The sequence below is a fragment of the Oryzias melastigma genome, linkage group LG9 (genome assembly GCF_002922805.2).
Source record: "Oryzias melastigma strain HK-1 linkage group LG9, ASM292280v2, whole genome shotgun sequence".
Lineage (NCBI taxonomy): Eukaryota > Metazoa > Chordata > Actinopteri > Beloniformes > Adrianichthyidae > Oryzias > Oryzias melastigma.
The window spans coordinates 8,149,832-8,176,230 of NC_050520.1; the positions used below are offsets into that span (position 1 = coordinate 8,149,832).

Sequence of the window (26,399 nt, forward strand, 5' to 3'; positions counted from 1 at the left end):
AACAATCCACTGTTTTGAACAAAGCATCCACAGAATAAAGCCAAGAGCTCTGCAACGAGGAAGAACCTGTTCTTCATCCTCATGACCTTCAACCTTCAATCCAACACATTTCTGCCTTTAAAATTCCTTTTAAATTGAAAATACACTTTTAGTGTGATTTAAATAGTATTTCATTTAAATTAGTTGAAAAATGTCCAACAAAGTATTAAAAGTTGCCTTAATAATAGTGCAAAAATGCATAATAAAGAAGTAATCATTGTTCTCACCTGTACTGGTCAAACTTTGCGTATTTCCTCCACTCGTGAGGCTTGCTCTCATAGGATTCCATGAGGTTCTGCACCTCCTCCACGTTGATGCGGTCACTCTGGAAGATCTGGTGCAGAGTTTTGATCAGCTCGTCCAGAGTTTCGGGCTTCACCAGCTCGGTTTGCTCCATCTCTGTGCTGCAGAGGGGGGTTCTCTGTGCGCGCGCGCTCCTCTCCAAACTACTCCTTCTTCTACCAACTTCACGCGGCCCTTCACTTTTATACGCTGGGAACAAAATTTGGGGACGAACTGGGGAAGGACTGTACCATTATTGATAAAAAGGTGAACGCCCACAACTCAAAAGTAGATTTAAATAAAGTTTTGCGCAATTTAAATACTACAAAAATAATTTGTTACTATCTGTTTCCTATTTTTTTTAAGTTACATGTGTTTTTAAATTGAATAGTCATGTATGAGCTTAACTTTAACTTGGACTAATCCTTTGTGATTTCTGTTTTACCACGTTACTACCAACACTCCCTTTTAACCCTTTTTATTAATTGCCAGTCAACTTAAACAATCAGCAAATCCCTACAAAATGTTTTATTTATTTGCAATTAATCGAATTGCTATTTTTAAAACAATTATTTAAAAAAAAAGTGGATTTTCTGTTAAAAAAGCGATATTTTGTTTATTTGTACTAAGTGTGGGAACAAATTATTTTGTTAATATAATGTAACATTGTCCAGTTATGATTATATGATAGTTTTATTTGAGTAAAACATTATTTTGAAACTGACAAGAAGCCAAAGCAACAAAAATATAGTTATTCTTAAAAAAAAGAAATTTTTTTTTCTCTTAAATCATGAACATCTATGAATATTTTTGTCTGCTTCCGGATGCCCAAAGTTATTCTGACATATTTGTTCTCATATCTGACGTTGTTTTTCTTCTTTCTCTTTGGAACTCCTCTTCCTTCGTTGTAAATCATTCCCACAGTCATTCAAGAACACAAACATGTCAGCCTCTCACCGTTCTTTGTGTCTTCCACTGTGATAAAATCTCTTATTGTGAAAAAAAGAGAAGAGTTAATTGCTGGTTAAGTGAGGAGAGAACAAAATGTTCACTTTGTGTTTGTTTTCTGGAGATCTACTCAAGTGAAGCACCGATGCATAAAACTGAAGCATAAAAATCTTATTTTTCAACATTTACCAAATATTATTATCTTGTCTGGGTGAAGAGAACTCAGACCAGCAGGCGGATGGCAAACTGGCAGCATGGAAAGAGGAGAACTTTCTTTGAAATGTGCCAAGTTTCACCCTGAGCTGCCACATCATCAGTCCCAGATGTTCTCCTGCCACACCCCCTGGCATGAACCTCAGTCTGGGACTCACGGAACAATAACCCTTAGATGATTATTTTTATAGGCTGATCATTAGGGCATTTCAGAAACTTCCTATTAGTACAATAAAAAAGATTATACAATTTGAAAAAAGAATAATAATTTTGCACTGAATCAAAGAAATTTGTCAAGTATGTTACTAGACTTTAGAAACAATGAAAAATATGTTATATGTGAGTAAAAACAACAATTAAAGAATATGAGATAATGCATGAAAATGGAACTATAACACACTAATAACATTTTAGTTACAAGTGGGATCTGTAAAAATGTTAGTTTTCTTTGGACGTGAACTTTTGCAGGTGTTCAGTAGAGCAGAACAACCCTGAATTAATAGCTGTCAGTGACCTGAATATGTGAGAAAATCTGTTTCCCACCAAGAACTGATAATTACCTCAGATTGGAATGTTTTGGAATGTTTTATTCTTTATTCATCCTTCTTAAAAAATTCTTGCATATAAAATATATATGTTTTTTTTTTATTTATGTAGTAATTCATACAGTGTATGGTTACCAGTCAACAATTTCAATGTGTACATTTTATCAGTTCTTTTTCTTTTGTAATTTACTCCCTGATGGTTGGTGATTGTTGCTTCTTTGTCTTCAGATTTTTTTTAAATCAAAATTTTGACTGCTTATTTGACCGCAGAAGGAAAGTCATAATGTCATAACTAAAGAGGGTTTGGGGATACAAACAAGAACACTTCATTGGGTGTACACTATATAGTGATGATAATGTATTTGTAAATGCATTTGTGTGGAATTTAACTTTAGAAAATATGCCATTTGAATCAAAGCCACGCTCTCTTTTACATCACATATCAGCAAAAAAAAAAAAAAAAAGGATAATAAAAACAACATATTTACTGTACATTTTTTACTACAACCTCTTTACCACACACCAAATGCAAGATGGGAAATTTACACAACCCTAGTTTTTTCAGCGCATGATATTTTACTTTTTATAAGAGTTGGTATTTCAGTGTCTTTAGAGTAGTCTACCTTACCTTTGAAAGTTATTTATAGCTTATTTTCTCCTTCCCAATCTGCTTTTTAAAATTAGTTTATTCTATATGCTGAAAAATACATTTCATTATCAATGTTTTTTACTGTTTATCAGATGGAAAAAAAATGTTTGAGCTTAGAAGTGTTCTTTTATCAAATTAAATTGTAGTTACTTCACTGGTCAGTGATTACTTTTAAATTTACCATTGTAAGGAAGAAAATGTCATGTAAATGTCAGTCATACTTTCTCTAATTTGCTGTAATCCACCTAAAATAGCATTTCAGACATGCTTAACTTAAAAAACAAACTTATGAAAAGTCTTTCTTGAGGTAATGTCAAACACTTTGGTTTGAAATGAGATTTAATAACAAATATTGTAGTTTTTAATTATTATTATTAAAAAATATTGTGAAAAATAAAGTAATTAGTTTGTGGATACAATATATACGTAAAGGCACATATATAACTGAACAAAATGAAAACAAACATTTAGTAGTAAAAATAAAAAAAGTTTGTGTTAAAAATTTTTATTTTGCTTATATGTTTATGTTCTAATATTAGCTTGAGGTAGATGTGTCATCAGTACAACAATCGGAATTTTAAACGAAGACAAAAGAAAAAAGTCCAATGTGTGTCAATAAATACGTTGTTTGCTCAAGTATGCCCCCACGTGGTTAAGTTTAGCATTACAACATCAAAAAGAAGAGTTGAAGTAAGCATTTAAACAACATAAACCTTTCAAATAATACACTGATTTAGCAGATCTGCATTAAAGCATTATTATTATTAAACAAAAACTCTATTGAACTAAGTAAAACATTTTAGGCTGGTACCATGTAAATCAATAATATAGGAATTATATTTCTTAGAGATTTATAGTAATTCAGACACATGTATATTTAATAATAATATTCGTTGGTTTTCAATTGCAGAGAGATGATACATGAGAGATTTGATTGATTAGTATATGCCTATTCCAAGTACAGCATACCAATATAATTATATTTTTCAAACTGAATATATATATTTCTTTGTTTTGATATAGAACAGATTTAAAAATCATACAAAGTCAACAAAAAAAATCACACCATGTACTTACACACATGCCTTTATCCGGCTGTAATCAAAGCAAAAATTCAGGTCAGCCCAGCAAAGGTCAACATTCAGTCACAGGGCATCAAAGAAACAACAGCTCACACCAACTCCAAAGGGCAATTTAGGATGACCAAACACCCTAACTCATGTTTTCAATCGAGGAAAGAAGCCAGAGTAAACCAACACGTGACTAGAAAGAACGTGTAGACTTCAGAGAAACCAGAAAATTGTTTGGCAATCTCCATCGTTTTCTCCAATTTTAGCAATTTGTTCATCTACATGTAGTTCCTAAAGTCTGACTGGTTTTAGAGATGTACTATCCTATTCTTCTTCATACAGTTCATTGTAATTCTTGCACCATAAACACATTTTATTGTTGCATACAGAACTTGGAGGATGAAATGACCCCATGAACACATTTATTGTTGCTTTGATTCTGAACTTCCTGAAATTTCTTCTCACATATTGTGCCAGAAGTTCTACGTGATTGGTCAGATATTTCAAGAGTGTGTAGAGAATGGAAACAAGAGATAAGTGTGTGTGAATGAACATCGTCTGAATGCTGTGATAAATTACTGTCCATGTTTCCTTTAATTTACTCTCCTGAGTTATTTTTTAGCCAGCTCAATACTACAATCCATTGCTTATATACTGTCATATTTTCTCTGTTTTTTAAAGACACACTTTGCAGAAGTGACAGGTTCTGTACATAAAATTATCTCTGATGTTTTACAGGAGCACTTTAAAAGGTGTTGAAATTCTTTGGTTTGTCTCTTTTACATTTTTTGGCAAGTCTGTAGATTTGGAACAGTCTTTTTGGATCACTGTATTGTTGACTGACACAGTTTTGACCAAGCTGTGGCTCTAGGACAGATGGGCTCATGTTTGTCTGTGGAATCTTTTGGTTCACTGAGGAGTTCATGGTCATGTCAATGACTGCAAGGTGTCCAAGTTCTGTTCAAAACAAACCCAACCTCGACCATCTTGTTTGATTTGTTGGTTTGTTTTAGCAACAAAAGACATAATCATTTTTTTATACTTTCTCTTGGCAGTACAAAAGACATTGTTCCATTTTTAGATGCGTTTTGCTGAGCCTCAATTCTGCTCCCATATTCACCTTTAATCCAAACTTGCCATTTCCTTACAACTCCCCTAAACAAATGGGAATTGTAGATATTTCTAAAGCAGATAATAATCAGACCATCAAAGGCTGATGTTAAACAGAAATAGGTTGAAAGATTCCCATCAAATTCTCTCCATTTCTCAATGTTACCCATGTTTTTTTCTAGCCATTTCTGTTCTACTGTAGCTACATTACTAATAATTGGAAAAAAAACAGAGGCTGCACGTCTGTAATTACATTTATCCATCATTATGTTGTGATCAATGCAGATTTTTATTTATGCTGAAAATAAATTGAAAAAGAAAAAACAAAGAATGCACATGAAATAATGTTGTTCATAATTGATGTTTTTTACATTTATTTTTTAATCCTAATGACAAATGAAATCCAAAAGATGCTAATTACAAGCTAAATGTTTTGAGACATAGTTTTTTAGGGGCTGAAGGAAAAATATCATAAAACCCAATCAGACCATTTACATAAACTGTACTGCCTCAATAAATGATCATATAACCTATTATATGATCATTTATTGAGGCAGTATCCAGACTTGTAACTGGTGACTGTCTTGATTCAACTGGGTCAATTGTTGTTTTCGTTGAGTGTTTGATTGCTATTGACTTTTATGCTTGTTTTCCTAATTACATAATGTGGTTAGCTGGTCCACAATTATCTGTGGAATGACCATCATCAAAGAACTACACAAATAAAGTGATAAGGTACAATGATGAAAGCTTAGAGCTAAGACACATCTGTTTGTCTTTGTTAGGCCTGCTTGTGCATGATCACCTCTGTGGTTTAAAGTATGCTAAATCAGTCAAGCTTTTTTTAGATAACGGATAGTGAAATACTCTCTAGGAAATGCAAACAATTTATTTGTTTAGGATGTTTTGTCCACAGTATGCAAAACAGATTTTAAAAAAGATAATGTACTTGGAGTTTAAAGGATGTGAGATTTTTTCATTGGCAAATTTTACAACAAAACCATAGAAAATTTATGTTTCAATTCAAGGAGTCAAGACATGAAAGAATCTAAATCAATCAATTAAAGAAACCAAATCACCTTCAAAAAACGTGTTGGAGAAGAACTGCTTTAAAGATACAATCAATGAACCTTGTTACTTAAATCCAAGTAAACAGTTTTAGAAATAAGGCAAAAATAAACCTTGATTAAATAAAATATTTTGATGTAAACCACAAGTATACCTATGTGCTATATTGCAGATATATATGTTCAGATTCTGTATCTTTTTGAAAAACTATTTGTGATATTTTTTTTTGTTTTTTTCATGAACTGTAAAAGAAGAAGAAAAAATATGTTTACTTTTTTCTGTCCGCTCTTATTTCCCAGGTATAACAACTTGTGTAAGACCTTTATTTTAAATTGTTTTCTGAAAAGAAAAATATATAAAGGAGGAAATTGTTGGCAATTGTAATGAAGCATAAAAAACAGAAAAACAGAATGATTTAAATCCATGGGCAATCTCAGTTTTTTTTTTAAATCCTCGCATAGAATGTCTGAACTTTTTGGAAATGTGTCATCTTTAAAAAATAAAAAAGGTCATTAATATGAATGGGATTTCTCCATTAATCCAAAGCAAAAATTTGAATAAAAATTAAAATTGTTTGAATAAAATGTGTTTTAAAAGATCCCTAAAGATTTTTGTTTTAAATAAAAAAGCACAGGTAACCTCCTATAATTAAAAACAAAACACAAAGCTAATGCTTAAGCCGTGGACGACAGACTTTTGGTCTGTTGCGGCTCCCGTAGAAGCAGGACGAAGAAAGATGACTGTTCCTTTGACGTGGAATATTTCCGTAAAGAGACGATGGAGGAGTAGCGGCGTGCAGGTCGAAGCCTTCCCGTCCTAACTTCACATCCAGACGGGATTTGTTTTAGCTTTTACACCCATCCGGGTGTGGGTTTTTCCGACTCAACGATAAACGTCTCTCACCTCTTTCATTTTTTAAGCTACAATCATGATTAAAGCCATTTTAATTTTTAACAACCACGGGAAACCAAGACTTTCTAAATTCTACGAGCATTATGTGAGTAACAGCAGCTTGCTAAGCCATAAACAAATGTCTTAAGACGTTATTGTAGCTAAATATTTCAAATTTGCTTAATGGTACGGTTAGCTAATTATTTAAGATGCACACCGTTTGCGGTCTTTTACTCGGTTAATGGCAATAAATTAAAATGATGATGGAAGGAAACTGTCGAATAGCTGTTTTAGTTGTAGCAACGTTCTTGAACATTTATCCAAACGTGAAGTCCTCGTAAATAATCCGAGATGTTCCTTTGGAATATGAATTATTAAACGAGCGAAGGTTTCACATTCGGGCTCGTGCGGACAGACAGAATCTCCTTTCTTCTGGTCTCGCGGGTTTTCACCCTCACCCAGTTTTAGTGATGATCTTTAGTAAGTTTATTGTGTGTTTTTGTGTGTGTCACATGACTGAAACCACTTCCTTGTGAGTAACTCGTGTTCCCTTTAACCTTGCATCACCACAGTGGGTTATCTTATAGTAGAAGTCCGGCAGCAGTGATTTGCCTGCATGTCACAGAAGGAGAAATGACAGATTTACAAAGTAATTCATCAAAAGCAAGCTTGATCCTATAAGTGGATTTGGATCTGTGTGCAACCTGTGTAATAAAATGACAATATCAAGAGTTAGGCCACTAGATACAATAGAGAAAACCATTGTTCTAATGAAAGTAGATGCTCTAATCTGTTTTTCCATGGTACAGATTAATAGAGATTATTGTCTCTTTCAATTTTTTTGATTTATGACACAAAAATAAAGTTGGTCTGCAGATTTCATGCTTACATTAGTTGTGCACAACACAGAAAAATACTGTTCCTTTATAATAAATATAAAAAAATGTTGAAACACCTACACAATATAAGTTGGTGATAAATCTCCAAGCATTATTTGAAATAATCTTGTTAAGAACACATTTTAGAAGACTCCAGGTGGTCCATGAGAGGCAGGTGTTGCTCTAAAAACACCAGAAGTATATTTGAACAGCCGCACCACCCTGTAAACACAGCTTTACCCAGACAAAACGGACCAATGAGGAGCGTTTGAAATCCAAATTTCAACATAAATGATCTGCTTTAGCCTCTTAACAGAGGCAGACCTACATTTGTTTGTATTTGTGCTGGATCATTTCAAATTGATCGGATTACATGCGAGCTGCACTATTGCCATCTGCCGAGGTGTTGGCTCAGTGGCTGCTGGGATATAATATTTCACATGATCACTACAATGAGCTGTTCAACGTTTGTTGTTTGGTTTGCTGAAGGCACAGAACATAAAAAAGTGTCACATTTTCTGGGTGATAGAAATGTAAATGCATTGTGGTATAATCGGTTGTTTGTATCACCCATTAAACTAAAGCATAAAGGGGATTGTTTCTCGATGGAGAGAGCAAAACTAATTAAAACGGTAAATTTGAAAGCATTATGTTTCCATTATCTAATCCAAACATAATGTTTCTTCCCGTAAAGGTCTAAATTAGACCCAGATAGGAAGCATCTTTACATATAAGCTTCTGATGCATTGTTGCTGTTGTGTTAAAAGGGTTTTATAGGGCAACATTTAAATAATGCAACGTTTTCTACTTGTTAGTGTATTAACATAAAACATTATTGAACACCACCATAGTATTTCTCATGATAAAGTAGTAAAGCTAAATGGTAGTGTCTCCTTTTTTAATCACAGAAGTAAAGGAAAGTCTATGAATAATGAATTAGCTTCATGTAAACCTGATATTGAATGACTCTTAATTCCCACTGGAGAAGATATACTCATGGTGAGCCATGAGAGGCATTAGTATTTAGAGTTTATACTCACAGTTTTTCCAAACTAAGTAAGCTGATAGATTTTTGTGTGTTTAAGTTATGAATTCCACAAGCTATTTATTATAGGTCACTAGACTCAGATTCAATTAGAGCCCAGAACACTAGAAAAACCCAATAGAAGTAGTTCAAGGTTCATTTCTGCGCCTCACTGTTGTTGAAGCTGCGAGGACGGCGAAAGCTGCAGGTCTCATGCTAAGCGTCACATGGTCTCTTCAGACTTCCAGGCATCTGCACACAGCTCATTCTCCTTTTGCTCACTGACCTCATATGGGCTTGGAGAGGACATTAGCAGCCTTTGGTTAGACCAGGGGTCTGCAACCTTCAGCTCTGACTACAACCCAGTAGGAACCAAAGTCTAACTTCATCCTTTAAAAAAAAATAACACTCTGATTAGTATTTTTGCTATTTTTACTACTATGATAAAAATGTTCATTTTGCATGAATAAAGCACAAACATTAAAAGAAAATAGCCTTTTTACTAACCTTTTGACTGAAGTTCATTTCAAAATAAAAGACCCCATCACAAATGGTCATCTCAATGCTACAAAAGTAGTAGTAACACGTGTAATGTCACCTGTAATTAAATTAAAAATAGTCAATTTCACTGTTGTTGGTGCATTTCTGCCATTAATGTAAATTTTAAAAACCAAAGGTAATCCAACTAATTAAACAAATCCTATCATATATTTTCGAACACACTTAAAATTCCTTATTTTTTTCGAAAAATGGAATATTCACTTAATAATCCAGTGCTCCTTAATACTAGTTGTGCTTATTGATACACAAAAATGTGTCAAAATTGTAGTTCGACCCGTGGATATGCACTGTCCTTCAACCGTAAATTTGACCTACTTTACTTTTTTCACCCCTTTACTACTTTCTCACTTCATACTTTATAGTTGCTTTTTCACATTTAGAAACTTTTTTTTACTTAAAAAAAGAGCCACAATGGAGGGATGAAAGAGCCTCATGTGGCTCTGGAGCCGCAGGTTGCAGACCCCTGGGTTAGACTGACCATTCTTGAGTTTTCAGCAATAAATATCACACTACCAATATATTCCCTGTAAATGTATGTTTTGCATATATCCACATTTTTATCACGTCTAAGCAAAAAGATCAACATAGGTGGACAAACCTTTTTAGAGAGTCAAACAGAAAGGCCTTTGGCTCTTAAAATGGTTGTCAAAATGAGCTCTTTCTGGCTTTAATTGACAAATTCTACATTGCAGTGTAGAAAATCATTCTCAAGGGCAAGTGAAATATTATTTTTTCAGCTCAGTCTGGCTTTATTCAAACAAGTATGCTGTTTAATGTCTCCTGTTTATCCGATTCATCTTACAGAATGAAGACACGGAGCAGCAGATCATAAGGGAAACCTTCCACTTGGTCTCCAAAAGAGATGAAAACGTCTGCAATTTCTTAGAAGGAGGAATGTAAGTTCTGAGATGCTAGTGTGTGGGAATGAAAAAGAAGCAGAGGGATCATGATCTTCAAAATCAATGCAGTAGAAGAATTCTGTCCAATCGTAAAACAGAGTTTACGGATGAAAATTGTGTTTTAATGTGTTTTTCTGACCTATATTAAGAATCTAATCTTAATGTAATGTAATCTTAAAAATTACATTTCTGAGTATTATTTTTTTTTTCAGATTGCTCTGAATCAGCAGACAAGCAAATACTGTTTGAAAAGGATTGTATTTGTGACAGAAAATATGCTTTTAGACAACTAAATCCAGCGAAAGAGTGGCGGGGCACACAAATTTGCTGCGCGGTGTGAATGCAGCTTTAGGTTGGGGGTGAAATATTGCTGCTCTGCAGAAATTATGTCCTAACTTAATTCTTAATTAATTCCCGAACTCTTTGGTATAAGTTACAATTTCATTCTTTTAGAAAGTGTATGAATGAAGCACTGACCTAAGACATATAATATAGACTGAACAATAACAGTTAACCGATTTTAGCAAGCAAATAATAAAAAAATACTATTTGTTCTGGTTTTCTTTAGTGAGTTCTGTAAAGTTTCAACACTTTTGTGGCAGAAGAAAACAGTTGATGAGCTTTTGTCAAAGCCAGCGACACATTTTATCTCTTCCCTTCTTATCTCCTGTTATTAGGATATCTTGTGGGCAATCTTTACACCCCTGACTGAAAACATCCTGTTTTTTTGCTCCCTCAGATTTCTCTGTGTCATAACATGTTTACCTTATTGTATTAGGGTGGGTGTTTGATAAAGAGCTTTTTTTTTCCAGCTCGTCCTAAAGAAGTTTACCTTCTTCGTGGCCTTTTCCAAGAGAACACCTGAAGAGTTTCAGGAAATGTGCCATAAAAGAATGTTTGCTTGATTAGCTCATAGGTGTTTCTTTCTGTGTTCCAGGCTTATCGGGGGCTCGGACTACAAGCTGATCTACAGACACTACGCCACATTGTACTTTGTGTTCTGTGTCGACTCTTCAGAGAGTGAATTAGGCATTTTAGACTTAATCCAGGTAAAAAAAAGACAGACTTTTAGAAGAATTGATGCTCCTTCGTTAGCTTTTCTGAAACTCTTTCCTTCCTTTGTCAGGTATTTGTAGAAACGTTGGACAAATGCTTTGAAAACGTCTGTGAACTTGACTTAATTTTCCATGTAGACAAGGTAGGAACATCTTTCATCTCTCTGTGATGTAACATGTTTATTAGACTGTTTCAGCCTACTAATCCCTTTGACCCTTTTCATTGTAATAAATTCCTGAAGCCGTTATTATTGCTGGTTATTATCTGATGGCCTTCTGTTGTGCAACTGCAGGAACTTGTTGATTAAACCATAAATACCATACGTTCTTTAGAGCTTTTCATTTTATTTAAAAAGTTTGTCTAAACTTTTCTTGTTAATAATCAAGGAATTTTTTTAGAAACTTCTAATACGTGTTAAATAAAGGTGCACCAATTCAATTTGGTTTTATTCCTTCAGGTCCACAATATTCTTGCTGAAATGGTGATGGGTGGAATGGTCTTAGAGACCAACATGAATGAAATCATCACACAGGTGGACGCCCAAAACAAGATGGAGAAAGCTGAGGTATGAGGTTTTCTGCCACTTCCTTCTTTCCTCGGCCTACCTGAGGAATGTTGCACAGTATGCAGGCATGTGTGTACGCTGCACTCTGCATGCTACTCTTGATCACTCTGTGGATGCTCCCCACCTTCTCTCAAGTGTTTGTGCTCTTTTCTGGCCTCTTCTTTGGCTGCTTCTAAGCTCTCAGCGCAGCTCAAACCTCTATAGATTCTTTAATCCAAGTATACATCAATTCTGTTAAAAACAGTTCTACACCACTTCTCAAGTATCCAGAATCAGTGACCATTAAAACTTCCTTTTCATTGAATGACATTCAGCTACATTCTCATGTTGAAGGGAAAATTTGTAGATCCTGAGCCGATAACTATTAAAGTCACTGTCTTTGCTCAGATATCTGTGCTCTGCAAGTACATTTGTTTGTTTTCCATGCAGCTTCTGTCAGAAATCTGCTTTCATTTTTCTACTGGAAAGACAGACAGCCAGAGACAATTTCACCATTTTTCTCCACTTTAAGGTGGATTATAGCCTTTGATTAAAAATTCTCTCCAGCACTTTGTGTAATATCTACAAATTTGGTCAACAGATTTGCAAATACTTCATTTGCTGTTGAGAAACTACCCTTTACAAAATGTGAACCGTATAAGGAAAAGGAGTATAAATTGTTTTTTTTTTTCTTTTTCCTCATAATTCGGCTGGAGGTGCGACTTATACTTGATTAAAAAAAAAAAAAAAACTAATAGCAAAATCTGCTGGAGGGCGCTGTAAGTGTGTGTTTCAGTATTTGCTGCTGACAGCAATGCAGAAGAAGAAGAAGCACCGCTCAGTCTTAAGCTGCGTTCACACTGAACCCAATTCACACAAAAAATTTACGCGGCCCGCCTTTCTTTTGCTGTGCGACGAATTAATGTGGGGGCTGTGCTTTCCATGAGAGCCGCTTCCACGGTGTTTCTGCGTCTCTGTGACTGACTTTGAAGGCTCACTGTCTTCCATTAACCAGAGGGGGAAAAGTAAAAAAACAAAAAAAATTTTTTTTTTTCATTTTTGTTTCGATGAAAATAAAAAAAATATCACAAAGTTCAGGAGGCCTGAGCCGGCAGCCCCCGCACCCTTCAGTGGCTCTCTGTCTGCCGGTGTATCGAACGAGCAAGCTCCAGTGGCCTCCAGGACGTCACATGCTCAAAGCTGAGTTCCTGATAAGTAGATGTGATGCAGTAACATGTCAAAATGTAGTTATTTGAACTCAAATCGCGCTACTGCTAGACCACTGCAGAACTTCAGTTCTTCTTAATTCGTGTTTGTGCTAACTTAACATTGAAACTGTCCGCCTCTGCCACACGTACGCATTCGGTGTGAACGCAGCATTACGCTGGGCTTGGTGGAATTGTTCCAAAGTGGCACAGAGGATGAAAAATTCAATTGATTTATTAATTTGAAGTGATATAATAAGTTCAGTGTCTTGTGGGGTCCAGATGACCCCCCTTTTAATGCAAAGATGCCTAGGATAGCACAAGGTTTACTAATTGTTCATACGTTACACTAATATGCTAGATTCCTCATATGTTTCATGAGGCTACATAAACATCAATGTGTTGTGGTTAATGAAACGTGCATATATTCAGTCTATTATTGTCATCTATTCCTTTTAAGATTAAATTTTAATTCTTGTTCCCTTACTAATTAAATACATTTCTCCTAAAAGTGCATCTTATTAATGACTTTATTCTTCTTCTTATGGATTTTTTTGGCTGCTGCCACTTGCACTCCGGAGCGACTTATAGTCCGAAAATGATCAAATTATTAGATTTTTCAGAGGCTGTTCAGCTGTGTGTGCTAACTGTAGAGTTCTAAAGTGTAACAATCTGAGCTGCATTGCTGGATTTAACAGAAACTGTGTAAGGAGAGTCTTTTACTGTTCTTGTATCATCGTAGCTGCTTTGTCTCTACCCTTTTGGACCTATCGTAGACCACAGAACGCTCAGAACCAGGCACTGTTCTTTGAAAAGTGCCTGTCAGGTCTCCTTACAAACAATCGGATCCAGTGGCAGTAGTCATTTTTGATATTTTCCTGAATCTTTCACATCCATGACTTTGAGTCAAACGCCACTTCAGAATTGAGTGGAAGTATCAGTGTTACACTTGCAGATGTGGTATATGATGGGTCCTATCACTTTCTGTGGAGATAAAACTGTTATTACTTTAATCTGCTTTAACATTCCTCATTCCTCTTTTTTCCTGACCCTGTCCAGTTCTTTCCATTCTTCTCTCTCTTTACAGACGTTTATCTTTCAGTCTACCAGGCAGGACAGGTAGACACAGGTACTGCTAAATTTACAACCAAACACACTAACTCTAACTTAGCTTCCCTTTGAGTCTCTCCACGTGCTCCCCCTCCCACCCCATGTAATTCTGAACTGATGCCACTAACAAGAAGAAGGAATCTTTCATAACAGACCCAAAAATATTTCTCTTCAAAATCCTAAAATACAGGATATATTCTTAACTTGGCACTTTTGATTATGCCAAACACAATAATCTTAATAAAAAAACTTAACCTGACTTTTTGCAGATTAGTATTGATCTTTTGTTGGAAGAAACATTGCAGTATCGCATTTTAATGTTGGGTTAACCTTTTTAAATCTTATGAGTGAAGTATCTCCTCCTCACTGCCAGAACCGAAATGAATTTGTCCAGATCAGATTAAGTTTTTCTTTTTAATTTATATCCAAAATAGAAGATAAAATAAAATGTCAAAGTAATCAAGTTGGTATTATTCTTTTCTCTCTTTCCACTGCCCTACTTTGAGGTGTCCTCAATGCATCAGGGTTTAGTGTTTGTTTCTTCAAGCTCTTTACATGTGTGGCGGTGTCTTTCATAGTGGCTCTCTGTCTATTTAGAAACATAATGCTCAAACTACCTTTACAGGCAATCTAAAATTCCTTACTTTTTTCTAAAATAGATTTTTTGGTTATTTCTATAGATTTTAGCTGCAACATGTTTGTCACAAACAACCAATAACAGAAAGAGGAGGTCTTTATGTTAAAAACATACATTTTCTCACCCTCAAAGGGCACATTTTTCTCTAAAATCATTCGATTAAGGACCCACTTCGATCATCTTCTGATCTATTTTCAAAGTGCTCCCAGTGGTATTTTAATGAGGATTATACATTAACAAAAATGGTGTTGTTTTCTAAAACATTGTTTCCACGTAGCGGCAGAAGTTCATTAGAAATTAGTCTCTGAGTTATGGGTGGGGTGGAGCAACCCCGCCCCCCTTCCGTCACCCATAACTGAGATCTGTTCACCTGCTCTCCTGCTATCTTATAGCCTCTGACACCCCAAACTAACATTACCGGTGCAACAAAAAATGGCGAGCAGTTTAGAGTCAGATTTCAGCTCAGATAAGGAAAATTAAGATGTACATGGATCTATTTGTCTGCCAGAGGATCAGAATAGAGCACAGCAGGGTTTAGGCTTTTTTTCAAACCTCATATTTACACGTGTGCTCCTGATTTACAACAATTTGAATGAATAGATCTTCAGAAATGTCATTTTAAGCTTAATTTTCTTAATTATATGTCAGAAAAAGACCAAAAGAAAATGTTAAAAACTCCATATTGATTAATATCCTTTACAAATGGAAGTAATTGAAATACAGCATAAAATTCTATATGTAAATATGAAACAAAGAAATTAAAAGTCCCTAAAAAGTAACAATCTGTTGGGTTTAAACAAGAAACAAAACGGATATTAATTACTTTTACTTAAAAAAATGTATCAATACTAATTTGGTGCATTCCTCAGATGAATACGCCTCTATTGAAAATACTTTGAATGTTTTTGGGTCTGTGGATAAAGATTCATTTTGAACCTCTCTAACTGCAGTGGTTCTCCAAAGTCTGCTCACTCCTGACTAAAAAAACTAATACCATTCAGTTTCCACAGATGTGAAATTGCTCCAGACAAGCTACCTTGATGCCCTGACTTTTGTGTATTACATTTCACCATTTAAATTCACTGAGTAATATTCTCATAGCAGTTTAGCAGCTATAGGCTTTAAACCTTCAGTTACTTCAAGAAAAACTGTACATGGCACAGCACTTTCTTTCCTCTATTCATTTAGACAGAAACATGCTGTAATGTTAAGGCTCCTCTGAGGTCATTTAACCCAGTAAAGGTACAGTATCACCTATAACTATTGTTATGGTAAATAGTTAAAATGTACATTCTTTACATGCATCTATCCAAACATAAACTTCCATCTTCATATCCAGATCCATTTTTTCTGCTTTACCAAATTCTTTCCTTTGCACTCTTGCCCTTATTGGTCCTGAAGAGTCCAGTAGGGTCCTTTACCGAGCATATACGCCCTTTGTTTCTGTAAACATCAGATTTAGTAGTCTTGTACACTATGTCCTCACAGTTGACCCTTAATTGGCTCTGGTTGTGATGTTCATTTTCTAGAAATGAGTAATGCATGTGCATAAGAAGCTACGAGGCATCTGAATGTATGTTTGCACATGTCGTCTGTCTCAGTGCTTTTGCATTTTGTAAGCAGTAGTTTCTTGTTCAGGTGTTTGTGTAGCTCTGTCTGTCCTGTATTCACTGTTTTAGTGTTTTTTTTTTTTTTTTTGGTTCTTTGCTTCAATGCTTTGTTTCTTATCGAGCCTCTTGTGTGTTTTGTGTGTTTGCGTCGTCTGTGTGTGTAGGCCGGTATCGCAGGAGCGCCCGCTCGTGCCGTATCTGCTGTGAAGAACATGAACCTGCCGGAAATGCCCAGAAACATCAACATTGGGGACATCAGCATAAAAGTGCCAAATTTACCTTCCTTCAAGTAGTGGCAGCGACCTCCAGAACCTGCAGATTCCACCACTGTTTACCATGAAGTAATCTGTTTACCAACATCTAACTTAAATCAAAAAAATAATTGAAGGTACTGAGTGATTTGACACTCCCTTTATTTCTATTTTTTTCTGTTTAGATGTTAATGTTGAAGAGTTTTAGCTGTTTAAAAGGAAGAATATATATCTATATAATTATTTGTGATACATTCCTGACAGGAGTTAGTCTTGTTATATTCAGCTTTACCAGTACAGATTATTGCAGTTTCTAACTAAAATCATTTTACTTGAACAAATGTTTCACTCCAAAGACAGAGCAAGACAATTTAGCCTTTTAGTCATGTTTTTTTTTTCACTCCAGATTAGAAAAATCAACCAAAAAATGCTTTTAAATTGGATTGTATCCATTTCAGAATAAGGAAAAGGTCTGCTAAAATGTTATAATGAAATACAGAATAAATGAATAGGGTGGTATTTCAGATACTGTCTGACAATTATGGCTTTATTATTTGTGTATTTGCTGACAAAAAGTTTTTTTTCTTGTTTGCACAATATTTTAAAAATATTTATCATCTCTTATCAGATGTTTCTTAGTTTTTATCTGCTTCTCTTCTTTTTCAACAATAAATTATGAAAACCCTTCTTTGCTGTTTTTTATTATTGATGTATTTTATGTACCCCGTTCCATTCCAAAATGTCCTTTATCATGTGTGAAACTTTATCTGATTAAAGAAGACCAATTGTAAAAAAACAAACAAAAAAAAAACTATGTTTTTTTAATCCCATTTTTTGGAGTTTTGAAACACTATAACTAAAGTTATAGATGTGCTGGTAAACAAAACTTATGTTTGTGTTTAACATGTTTATTAAGGTCACCTCTATATAAAAACAAAACAAGATAAATATTTGTCGTTTTTATCCTGGTATTTTAATTTCTATCATAAAATTCTTAATTTAGTATTAGCTTTTTGTGAGTAGAAGTTGATCACATTCAGGTTCAAATTTGAGCAAAATTGTCATTTTTGATTCATTTACAGTGGATCAAATTAGTATTTTTCAGTCAGAGATTCTGCAAGTATTCATTCTTTAAAAGCTGAGAGAGGTCTACAATGTTCATCAGAGATAAACTTTATCTGTGTGAGACAGAATGTAAGAAAAGAATCCAGGAAATCACATTTGAGACAACACTAGATTATTCTACAAACATTTGTAAAGGAATGTGCAGCTGTGAAATTTAGCACAGTACTGGATCAGGACGCCATCTGTCACTGCTTTGATTCAAAATAAAGTAAAAATGATTGAAAACAACACCCCTAAGCAAGAAACTGACAACTTGCTGCAAAGTACATCACAGTGGACCTCCAAACTTCATGTGATCTTCAGATTAACTCAATAATCTTAAAGTCCCATTGCCAATGCAACATTCTCTTGAGAGAAAAACATTTAATCTGTAAATTTAATAGACATTTGTGGATTATGGTTGCCAAGAAAGCTACCTTTTTGACTTATTTGTGCAAAGTGTGAAGTCTGGTGGAGGTAGGTTTATGAGGTGGGCCTGTTTTTCAGAAGCTGAGTTTGGACTCCTAATATAGATAAAAAGTATGTTGAACGCTTTAACATATACATTTTTTTTGGGCAATTTCTAACATCTTGGGAATTGATTTGAGGTGAGTCCTTGTCCTGTTTCAGCTTGAAACAAACAAATGCCCAAAGCAAGATACATAAATGTATAAGTATGTTTGGTGTGGAAAAACCTAGCTTCACTGCACACAGACCTGACTTTCATGAGGTTTTGCATCATTTCATGATAAACTGCATCTTAAACTGTGAGTCAGGCCTTTCTGTTCAAGATCAGTTAAAATTGTGTTTCTGGAAATGGGACAAACATCCTAATAAACACTCTAAAGCCCGAGAAGAGCTGACTGGACCTCATTTAGGTGCTTAGGTGGTCTGACTGAAGTGAAAAACAAATAATTTGGAAATTACGAAGCAATTTTATATCTTTTTTGTTATTCACTGCCACATTTTCTTTAGAATAACACATTTGGAAATAAACGTAAAAAAATAATAGAAAAAATAAAGCACTTAACAAAAAAAAATATTTTTTTAATCACTAAGGTTAATGATTTAATTTTGTATGATGTGATGTGAAATCTACTTCCAATATACAATACACTGTTCTAAGTGAATATATAGGCTACATTTCTAGCACCGAAAATAATTGATTCATGTTCATGATCATCCTATCAATGAATAAGTATAAGGAAATTCGTGGTTATTTGGCGGATTCTTTTTGACTTTATTAAAAAAACCTTTTTTTTCTTTTTTTTTTTTTTTTAAATGCTTTTGTTTGTTTTATTGGTTTTTGTAAATAGCTATCGACCTTCAATTTAACAGTTAGATGACATTTCCATGCAGCTCACTGCGCATCCTTACAGCGCAGAACTGACTGTCACGTGAGTGTCACCCGGAAGTCGAAATGTCAACAGTTAGGATGCTGCTTCTTTGACATTTATGGTTTTTCGAAATACAGAAAAAACGGGAAATAATGGCTTCTGCTTTAAAAGAAACACAGAGGTGAGTCCGTTACTATGTATTTCACAAAAAAGTATTCAAAGTGCTAACTTGCGTAAAAAGTCGTAAGTTAGAGCAAAAGGTACACACATAGACTGTATATAAAATAACATGTTTTTACAGTCTATTGGTACACAACACACATTAGCAACATGCTTATTTAAGCTAAACTGTTAAACTGTATGTACAAATATTTAAGTTTATTGGCCTCAATATATGATTGTATTTAAAGTTTGCCCTCTCTCTTTTATTTAGCTTTGCTGACAAATACGTGACCGTGTTTTGTGTTTAACTTTGGGTCGATGGTTGAATTGGATTGTTTACTGTTTGTGTTAAAAACATTGACAGTATATTTTAATATTAATTTACTTGTGTTAGGTCTTCTATCGTAGTTTTATTTCTCAAATACAATAAGTCATTTTTAACAAGTAGCAGTCAGTGTATTGTATATTCTCATAGACAGTTAAAACTTACTGAAAAAAGGAAATAAACCAGACAAGTATTTATAGAAATCTGACATTTTATAATTTGCTTGATTTTGTTACTTTGTTAGATAATACTTTGAATCAAAATCCAGGGAAGTCAGATTGAAATAATTGGAACATATTTGTATAGTTGAGGGATAGTGAACACATTGGTTAAAGAATGTTAAGGTTTGAGCTGCTTTCAAGGAAGTCCAGAGGAAAATGAAAGAGGAGGTTCTGTGATTTGGAACCAAAGTTCTTTCTTTTCTTTTTTTATTGTTTTATTTTGCAATGAATAAACTATTATTTTTTAAATCAAAATTCAGACTAAGACATCCATGTCAGACTAAGTTGAATTCAAAATTGTTTAATCGTTGTTTGAGTCTTTCTGATTATCGTTAGAGCAATTGGTGACATGATACTACTCCTCCAAAAAGCTTATATCATCTATGATCTATGTATCGTTTGGATAAGTCACACTCTTATCAACTGTAATTGTTATATATATATATATATATATATATATATATATATATATATATATATATATACAAAACTGTACAATGTAATGTGGTCCTAAAGTAGAAAGTCAAAAAAGAAAAGGCATTGACAACAACAAGAAACAAACAAACAAAAAAAACCTAAAAGATTAAAGATTAAAAAAGATTTTAAAAAGGCATAATTTTTAACCAAAATATTTAAATAGAAAGAAAATGGATCTAATGGCAAATATATTAATTAAGTTTTACTTGTTTTTAAAATCTTATATTTCTTTTGAATGCCCATGTGTTTCAAGGTAAAAATACCGGTTTTGTATAAAAATTAATCCATAAAAAGCTATTTACTGTCTGACTAAAAGTGGGATTTGGTGATGAGGCTCAACTCTGTTCAGGGGGAAAGAGATGAAGTCTGAGTTCAGAGAAACATGCACATTTTCACAGTCATCCATGCAAAAAGAGGAGAAACAGATTCTTTTACTCTACACTCATCAACTCATTTTCTCCATTACAGCAATCAAAAGCATCTATGTTCATATTAGCAAGAAAGAAAACAAAGAAATAGTTAGGACACAAACCTGATCACCCTAATTAGATCTTTTGAGTAATAAAATATACAGGTAAATGCAGACTCCATACTGCAATGTCTATTTTCCACTATTTCAAGCTACCATAAAATGCAATGTTTTTTTATTGTTTTGTTTATTTACTTGTTTAGTTCTAATTCCGCATTTTCTTCTCTTACAATTTTCACTTTCATTTGAGCAGTTCTTCTGTTTTTTTCATCCCAAAATAATTATGCTATCTGCTATAGAAAGGATTTTGTTGTAATATTATTTTTTCTACACAAAAGTTGAATCTCTGAAGAAATTTTTCAACAAAGTTCAATTTTTTGTTAGTTTCATTTCACAGCTTTATATTACAAATAACTGCAAACACTGAAGCTAATGAATTACTGCAAATCCACTCCTGCCACACAGATGAGCTAAAGGGAGTTTAGTAACACTTGGCTGTCTGCAGAAATCTTTTACACTGTTTATTTATGCGTAGCCTAGATTTTGGTTGCTATGCACTGTTCACACTTAATTTGCTGATTTTATTTACCCTGAGCTGCACAGAGCAGTGATTCACACTTATTGTTTATTGTTTGTGCACATTTAGGAATACAGAGAACCATATTTTTTTAAATAAAAACCATAAACGTGCATGCGAATCAGTTTATATTTCCTCAATGTAGAGGTCTGAAACCATTCTTGGTCAATGTTTTTAACACTTGTGTCTGAACAGCATTAAAGAGGCGGTGACCTTCATCAACGCGGTTGAAGTGAATAAGTTCTCCAAGCTCATCTCGCGGATCGTTCAAAAGCTTCATCTGAAGGTACAGGAGTTGTTTGTTCTTATGAGGCAGAACTGGAGTGTCAGAGAGAGGCGTCCATGCATAATGACCGTGGAGCATCAGTTAGGCTCAGCTTTAACAAATTCACACGTGTGAAGGGTTGTTTACCACAACCTCCAGTTTCTTTATAACTGATGGGACAGTTGTGTTCACTGACGTTGTTTAGACCTGTAATATGGTCTATGATGATATGGAATAAAATATTGATGTTTTTTTTGTTGTGCTTATTTAACATTTTTTTTCACATTATTTGCCCTAAAAAATACTTTTATTTAAAACTGTGGTTCATATTGTGTGAAACTTTAAAGCGTTGATGCTGATGCTGAAGTGTTGAATGTGAGAGGAAAAGCAGCTTTTCAGTTTTACTTGTTGAAAATTATGAATAGATATTTAACAAGGATTTGTTTTCTTCACAGGGAGAGAAAACATTCAGTGAAGAAGAAGAAGAAAAACTCCAGGTTGCTCTTTCATTGGATAAACGGGGTCTGAATTTAGTCCTGGAAACAACTGCTTTTGTATTTGAGCAGGTCGGTGTTTGACATTCTTTTTGACAGAAAAAGTGGGGTTAGAAGTCATACTGTTATTGACTATTACTTTTTTAAATGGCTTAATGTTTTTGAGAATTAAAACTAATGAAGTAAGTTAGAATAAAAGTTGTTCTGCATGATTGGACTGACTTGGCATATTAAAGAAACACAAATATTATTCAAATTAATTTGAATTTTATAGCCTGTTTTTTAAATCTAAAATAATGTTTGCATTAGGTTCTGTTGTAAGGTTATTAACATTACTCAAATTAGTTTATTTTTTTGAAAAAAAACTTTGTCTAGTATCATGTAATTTAAAAAGATTAAAGTGACTGTTAAATACAGTAGTAGCAATATCCTGCATTTCCTGCAGGGGTCACTGTTGTATTGTTAATGAGTGTGTTTACTGTTTTGATCACATTGGTTTTTCATTCGTCCTACAAGTTCACTGTTGTTTATTAGTTTACTGTCTGTTGCCTTCTGTCCTCGGATTTTAGGCAGCTTATCACAACATAAAGCCAGCGTCTCTGCAGCAGCAGCTGGAGGGGATCCATGTGTGCCCAGAAAAGGCTGAGGTTTTGGCACAGGCCTGGGCCACAGCTGGACCTGACCTGGTGGAGAAGCTAAAACGTAACATTTTTGCTCCTAAGAAGGTAATTAGATAGAATCTCTCATGTTATGCAGATTATGTAGGAAGTAGCACCAATGTAACGCAGTTCAAAAAATATGTTCTTCTGTTTATTATGTTTGTGCAAATGTGAATTTAACATATTCAATTCAGTGATTAAAGACCCACTCCAATCAGATTTTATCTCTTGTTAAAGTGTTCCCTCTGATCTTTTAATTGTGAATATGCTGTTTGCAGCCAAAATAAAAACAGTCTGTGTTGTTTTTTGGTACATAGGTTCTGCAGAGTGTCAGTAGTTCATTAAAAATTTGCCTCCGAGTTGTTGGCGCAGAGCAACTCCGGCCCCCTTCCCCTCTCTGGTGCTGAGACCTCTTTGTTTACACACTCTCTTGCTAGCTTACAGCCCCTCACACCCCCAATCTAACCTTTCTGTACCGTATTATTACCAAATTATCCAGCTGTACAGTTTTGCTTGGGTGAGCAAAACGCAGACGTACGTGGATTTAATATTCTTCAAGTGGATGCATCAGAATGGAGCAGAGCAGGGAGCTCCTGGACTGCTTAACATAATTTCTACTTATAAAATTTGCTCTTTTGCAATTTCATTTTTTTCATCTGCTCCTGATTCACAATGATTTGAGTAAAGAACTTCTCAGAAATTGAAATATTAAGATCAGTTTTCTTCATAAATATCCCCGATCATCAGAAAAATGTCACTAAAAACACCCTAAACACAATTTTGATTGGAGTGAGTCTTTATGCCATTTGTATCACAGAATGCACATTTGTTGTAAAGTAATTTTTTTTACTCTATTTGTCATTTTTGATGGTAAATTGTTGCATTATACTAATACAATCTCATGCCTAAAAAAACTTTGTTGAAGTTTAGTTGATACTAGAATTGCTCTTTTGTTTTAAAGTAAATTGTACAAGTGAGCTATAAACGTAGCTAAGATAAATGATAGGGGTGTAGGGACAATTTGATTTGACGATATATCACAATACTTCATTAGGCGATACTTGTTTCGATTTAAAATGTTGACAAGACGATATTCACCCTGTCACGCTGCTTCATCCCCCTGAAATGTTTCTGGAAAGAATTTACATTTTTTTCCCCTTATTTTTAAAGCACCATTTCAAGCACCGTTCAGGCTCCTGAACTGTTTAAAAGCTTCATTTAGCAATGTTAGAAAAAAACAGCACTTTAGTTCCTCAATTATACTTTCAGAACCTTTTTTGTTGAGGCTCATTCATTCTGGGTTTTTTCCTTTTTCTAAAAATATTTTGTTTTAGAAATCAGACAATATTAATTGTTCCCTTTAAGAACAAATATTTCCTAATGTACTGAAATAAAAGCACCATGAGTTTGTTTGGGTAAAAGCAACTTGTAGCCGATATGAGATACAGTTGCAGCGTTTAGCAATGTGGTTATTAAATTAAGTGAATTTTACCATTTATTTTCATGAAAGGCGTATTAATATTCAGGTAGAGATGTTTTTCTAAGTTATACTCTTAAAAAAATTGTTGTGGGATACATCGTTATACGTATCGTATTGTGAGACATGCATTACGATATGTATCATATCGCAAAACCCTTCCCAGTACACAGCCCCAAATAAATTAACAACACAAATACTCATTTGTACTTTTTAAACAGCAAGATGATGTTGATTAATGCTCCTGAGGAAGCATGTGACCGCTTCCAATTGGATCAAATGAACCATGATAAACCAAACTATATTGGATTATTTTTCTTGTCATGCTCTCATCATTTTTAGTCGATTTTAAGATGGTGAGCAACATGTATAGCTCCAGGCGGCATTGGAGGCTTTACGATAATCTTTCCTCTGCTGTTCAGCAAATTAGTCACATCAACTCATTACCAACTAGCTTTTTCTGTCTTGTATCTAGCGACAGAAAGTTACGTGACAAAACGTCCCTGTTTTTCATGGTGATCGGCTGTAAACAGCAAGGACCTCTTTGACTAAATGTTTTTTCAGTAAAAAATCGTATCAGAAAAACACAAATGTTTCTACATATAGTTCAATAGAATTTAAACTTAGGAAAGTACCTATTAAGCTAAATGTTTGTGCTTGTTTTAGTGATTTAAGTTCTCATGTGTTTAGTTTGATTTATTTTCTCATACTCAAATGAAATTGGATCACATAATGGAGCTGTAATGTCAAAGACTTGAAAAATGTGGCCAAGCCTTTCCCTTCCTCACACCTGTCCTCTGATGCTGTGGAAGCATCCAAACCCAATAAGTCACATCTGGTTTATTATTATTATGGCCTCTGTCTGCATCATAAAACACTTAAGTGTCTTGCCTTGACTCAGTGCTTCTAATTCATCACACCGCTGCCGCTGACTGATAAAAATTCCCCTCAGTAAATCACACCAGCAGGTGGGAGGTTGCTGAGATTAGTGCGACGGGACACTACAAGGTTTAAAATCCCAGGGACTCATCGCATGTTGGATGCTTTTTGGTAAAAGGGGTTGAACAGAGGTCACAAGAAGCCCAAAAACATGGGATTTAAGATAATTGGTAAAACAAGATCTGGTTTTACTTTTGTATAATATCAGCCTTTATAAGTGACCAGACTAGATTAAATCGAACGGTGTAATCCCTGGGTTGAGGAAGCCAAAGGTGACAGTAGAGAGGAAACTCCTCAGTGGAAGATGGGAAGAAACCACCAGCAGAACCAGAATCATGAGCAGAATTATCTTAAACACAATAAGACTTTTTAGAAATCTTGTTTTGCACATATATTTCAATAAATCAAACAAGTGGCTGAACATGTCTTTGTGGATTAATATTTTGTGGACCAAAAAAAGTTGCAGAGCATCGAGCTAAGATCTTAATGTTGATAATTTACATAAAATAATGAGTAACCAATATTTAAGGTCAGTTTTAGTGTCCAAACTTTTTGCAAAGAGGGCCAGATTTGATGTGGTGAAAATGTATGAGACCCAACCAATCATCTGGCATTCTTTAAGCCCTTATGAATGCAAATGAACTATTTAAAACAGTATTTCTGAGGATTTCTTTATTCAAATTGTGAGGGATCAGGAACAGATGAAAACCTGCGGTTTGAAAAAGCCATGAGTGGCCCAAAATCTCCCTGCTCTGCTCCAATTTTAAATCCTTCACTTGCAGGTAAATAGATCCATTAACATCTTCATTTTCTTCATCTGGGCTGCCATCTGACTTAAAACTGTACAGCAGCATAGCACCAATATTGCTTGCTGTTTTCTTGCTACAATAATGTTAGCTTAGTTAATTGTGAGAGTATGTAAGTTAGCGGGAGAGAGTTTGTCCCTCAGTTTGTATATACTGCATGTTGTAATTCAACTGTTTCTGCTTTTCTCACTAATAGACCTGATGATTTTATTTAATAAAATGAAAAAATGAGAAAATTTTATTCATTCACAGTGTAAGAAGGACAACAATTCCTGGTCTTAGTGAAATCCACCTGCTGTGTATTTATGAAACAAATGTGGTAAAACAGATTTCTCTGTTTGTCTTCTAGCTGGATTTTGTTGGCTGGCAGTTGAACCTACAGATGGCCCAGTCCAGCCAGGCCAGACTGAAGTCTCCCAGCGCCGTCCTTCAACTCGGGCTCCGAAGCGAAGACTCTGAGGTATGAGGTCATGGTTTCCTTCAATTATCTCATGCCA

General features: G+C 34.5%; 3 protein-coding genes across 7 annotated transcripts in view; 2 read left to right on the top strand and 1 right to left on the bottom strand.

Annotated features, from left to right (window-relative positions):
• cdo1 (cysteine dioxygenase, type I) overlaps positions 1-513 on the bottom strand; it is a 2,917-nt gene extending 2,404 nt beyond the window's left edge. Inside the window, exon 1 of the mRNA XM_024276329.2 lies at positions 267-513. Coding sequence (XP_024132097.1) covers positions 267-436 — 170 coding nt within the window. The 5' untranslated portion in view covers positions 437-513. The remainder of the gene's footprint in view (positions 1-266) is intronic.
• A 6,082-nt stretch (positions 514-6,595) lies between these two features.
• On the top strand, positions 6,596-17,277 carry ap3s1 (adaptor related protein complex 3 subunit sigma 1). Of its 4 annotated transcripts, none has more exons than XM_036213623.1 (7): positions 6,596-6,723; positions 10,083-10,174; positions 11,115-11,226; positions 11,304-11,375; positions 11,691-11,798; positions 14,070-14,111; positions 16,504-16,640. In XM_036213623.1, exons 1-6 carry the CDS (start codon positions 6,661-6,663, stop codon positions 14,103-14,105), a joined length of 483 nt encoding a protein of 160 aa, XP_036069516.1. In that variant the 5' UTR covers positions 6,596-6,660; the 3' UTR covers positions 14,106-14,111; positions 16,504-16,640. The 4 variants fall into 4 exon arrangements, with proteins under 4 accessions (XP_036069516.1, XP_024131688.1, XP_024131689.1 ...); XM_024275921.2 differs by having other exon boundaries at positions 6,616-6,921; XM_024275920.2 differs by lacking the exon at positions 14,070-14,111 and having other exon boundaries at positions 6,600-6,723; positions 16,504-17,277.
• Positions 17,278-18,913: 1,636 nt separating this feature from the next.
• Positions 18,914-26,399, top strand: part of commd10 (COMM domain containing 10) — a 64,155-nt gene continuing 56,669 nt past the window's right edge. The window contains exons 1-5 of one of the 2 annotated variants that reach the window (XM_024274588.2): positions 18,914-19,212; positions 21,458-21,548; positions 21,983-22,093; positions 22,591-22,746; positions 26,252-26,362. In XM_024274588.2, coding sequence (XP_024130356.1) covers positions 19,184-19,212; positions 21,458-21,548; positions 21,983-22,093; positions 22,591-22,746; positions 26,252-26,362 — 498 coding nt within the window. In that variant the 5' untranslated portion in view covers positions 18,914-19,183. The remainder of the gene's footprint in view (positions 19,213-21,457; positions 21,549-21,982; positions 22,094-22,590; positions 22,747-26,251; positions 26,363-26,399) is intronic. The other variant, XM_024274587.2, reaches the window with a different exon arrangement.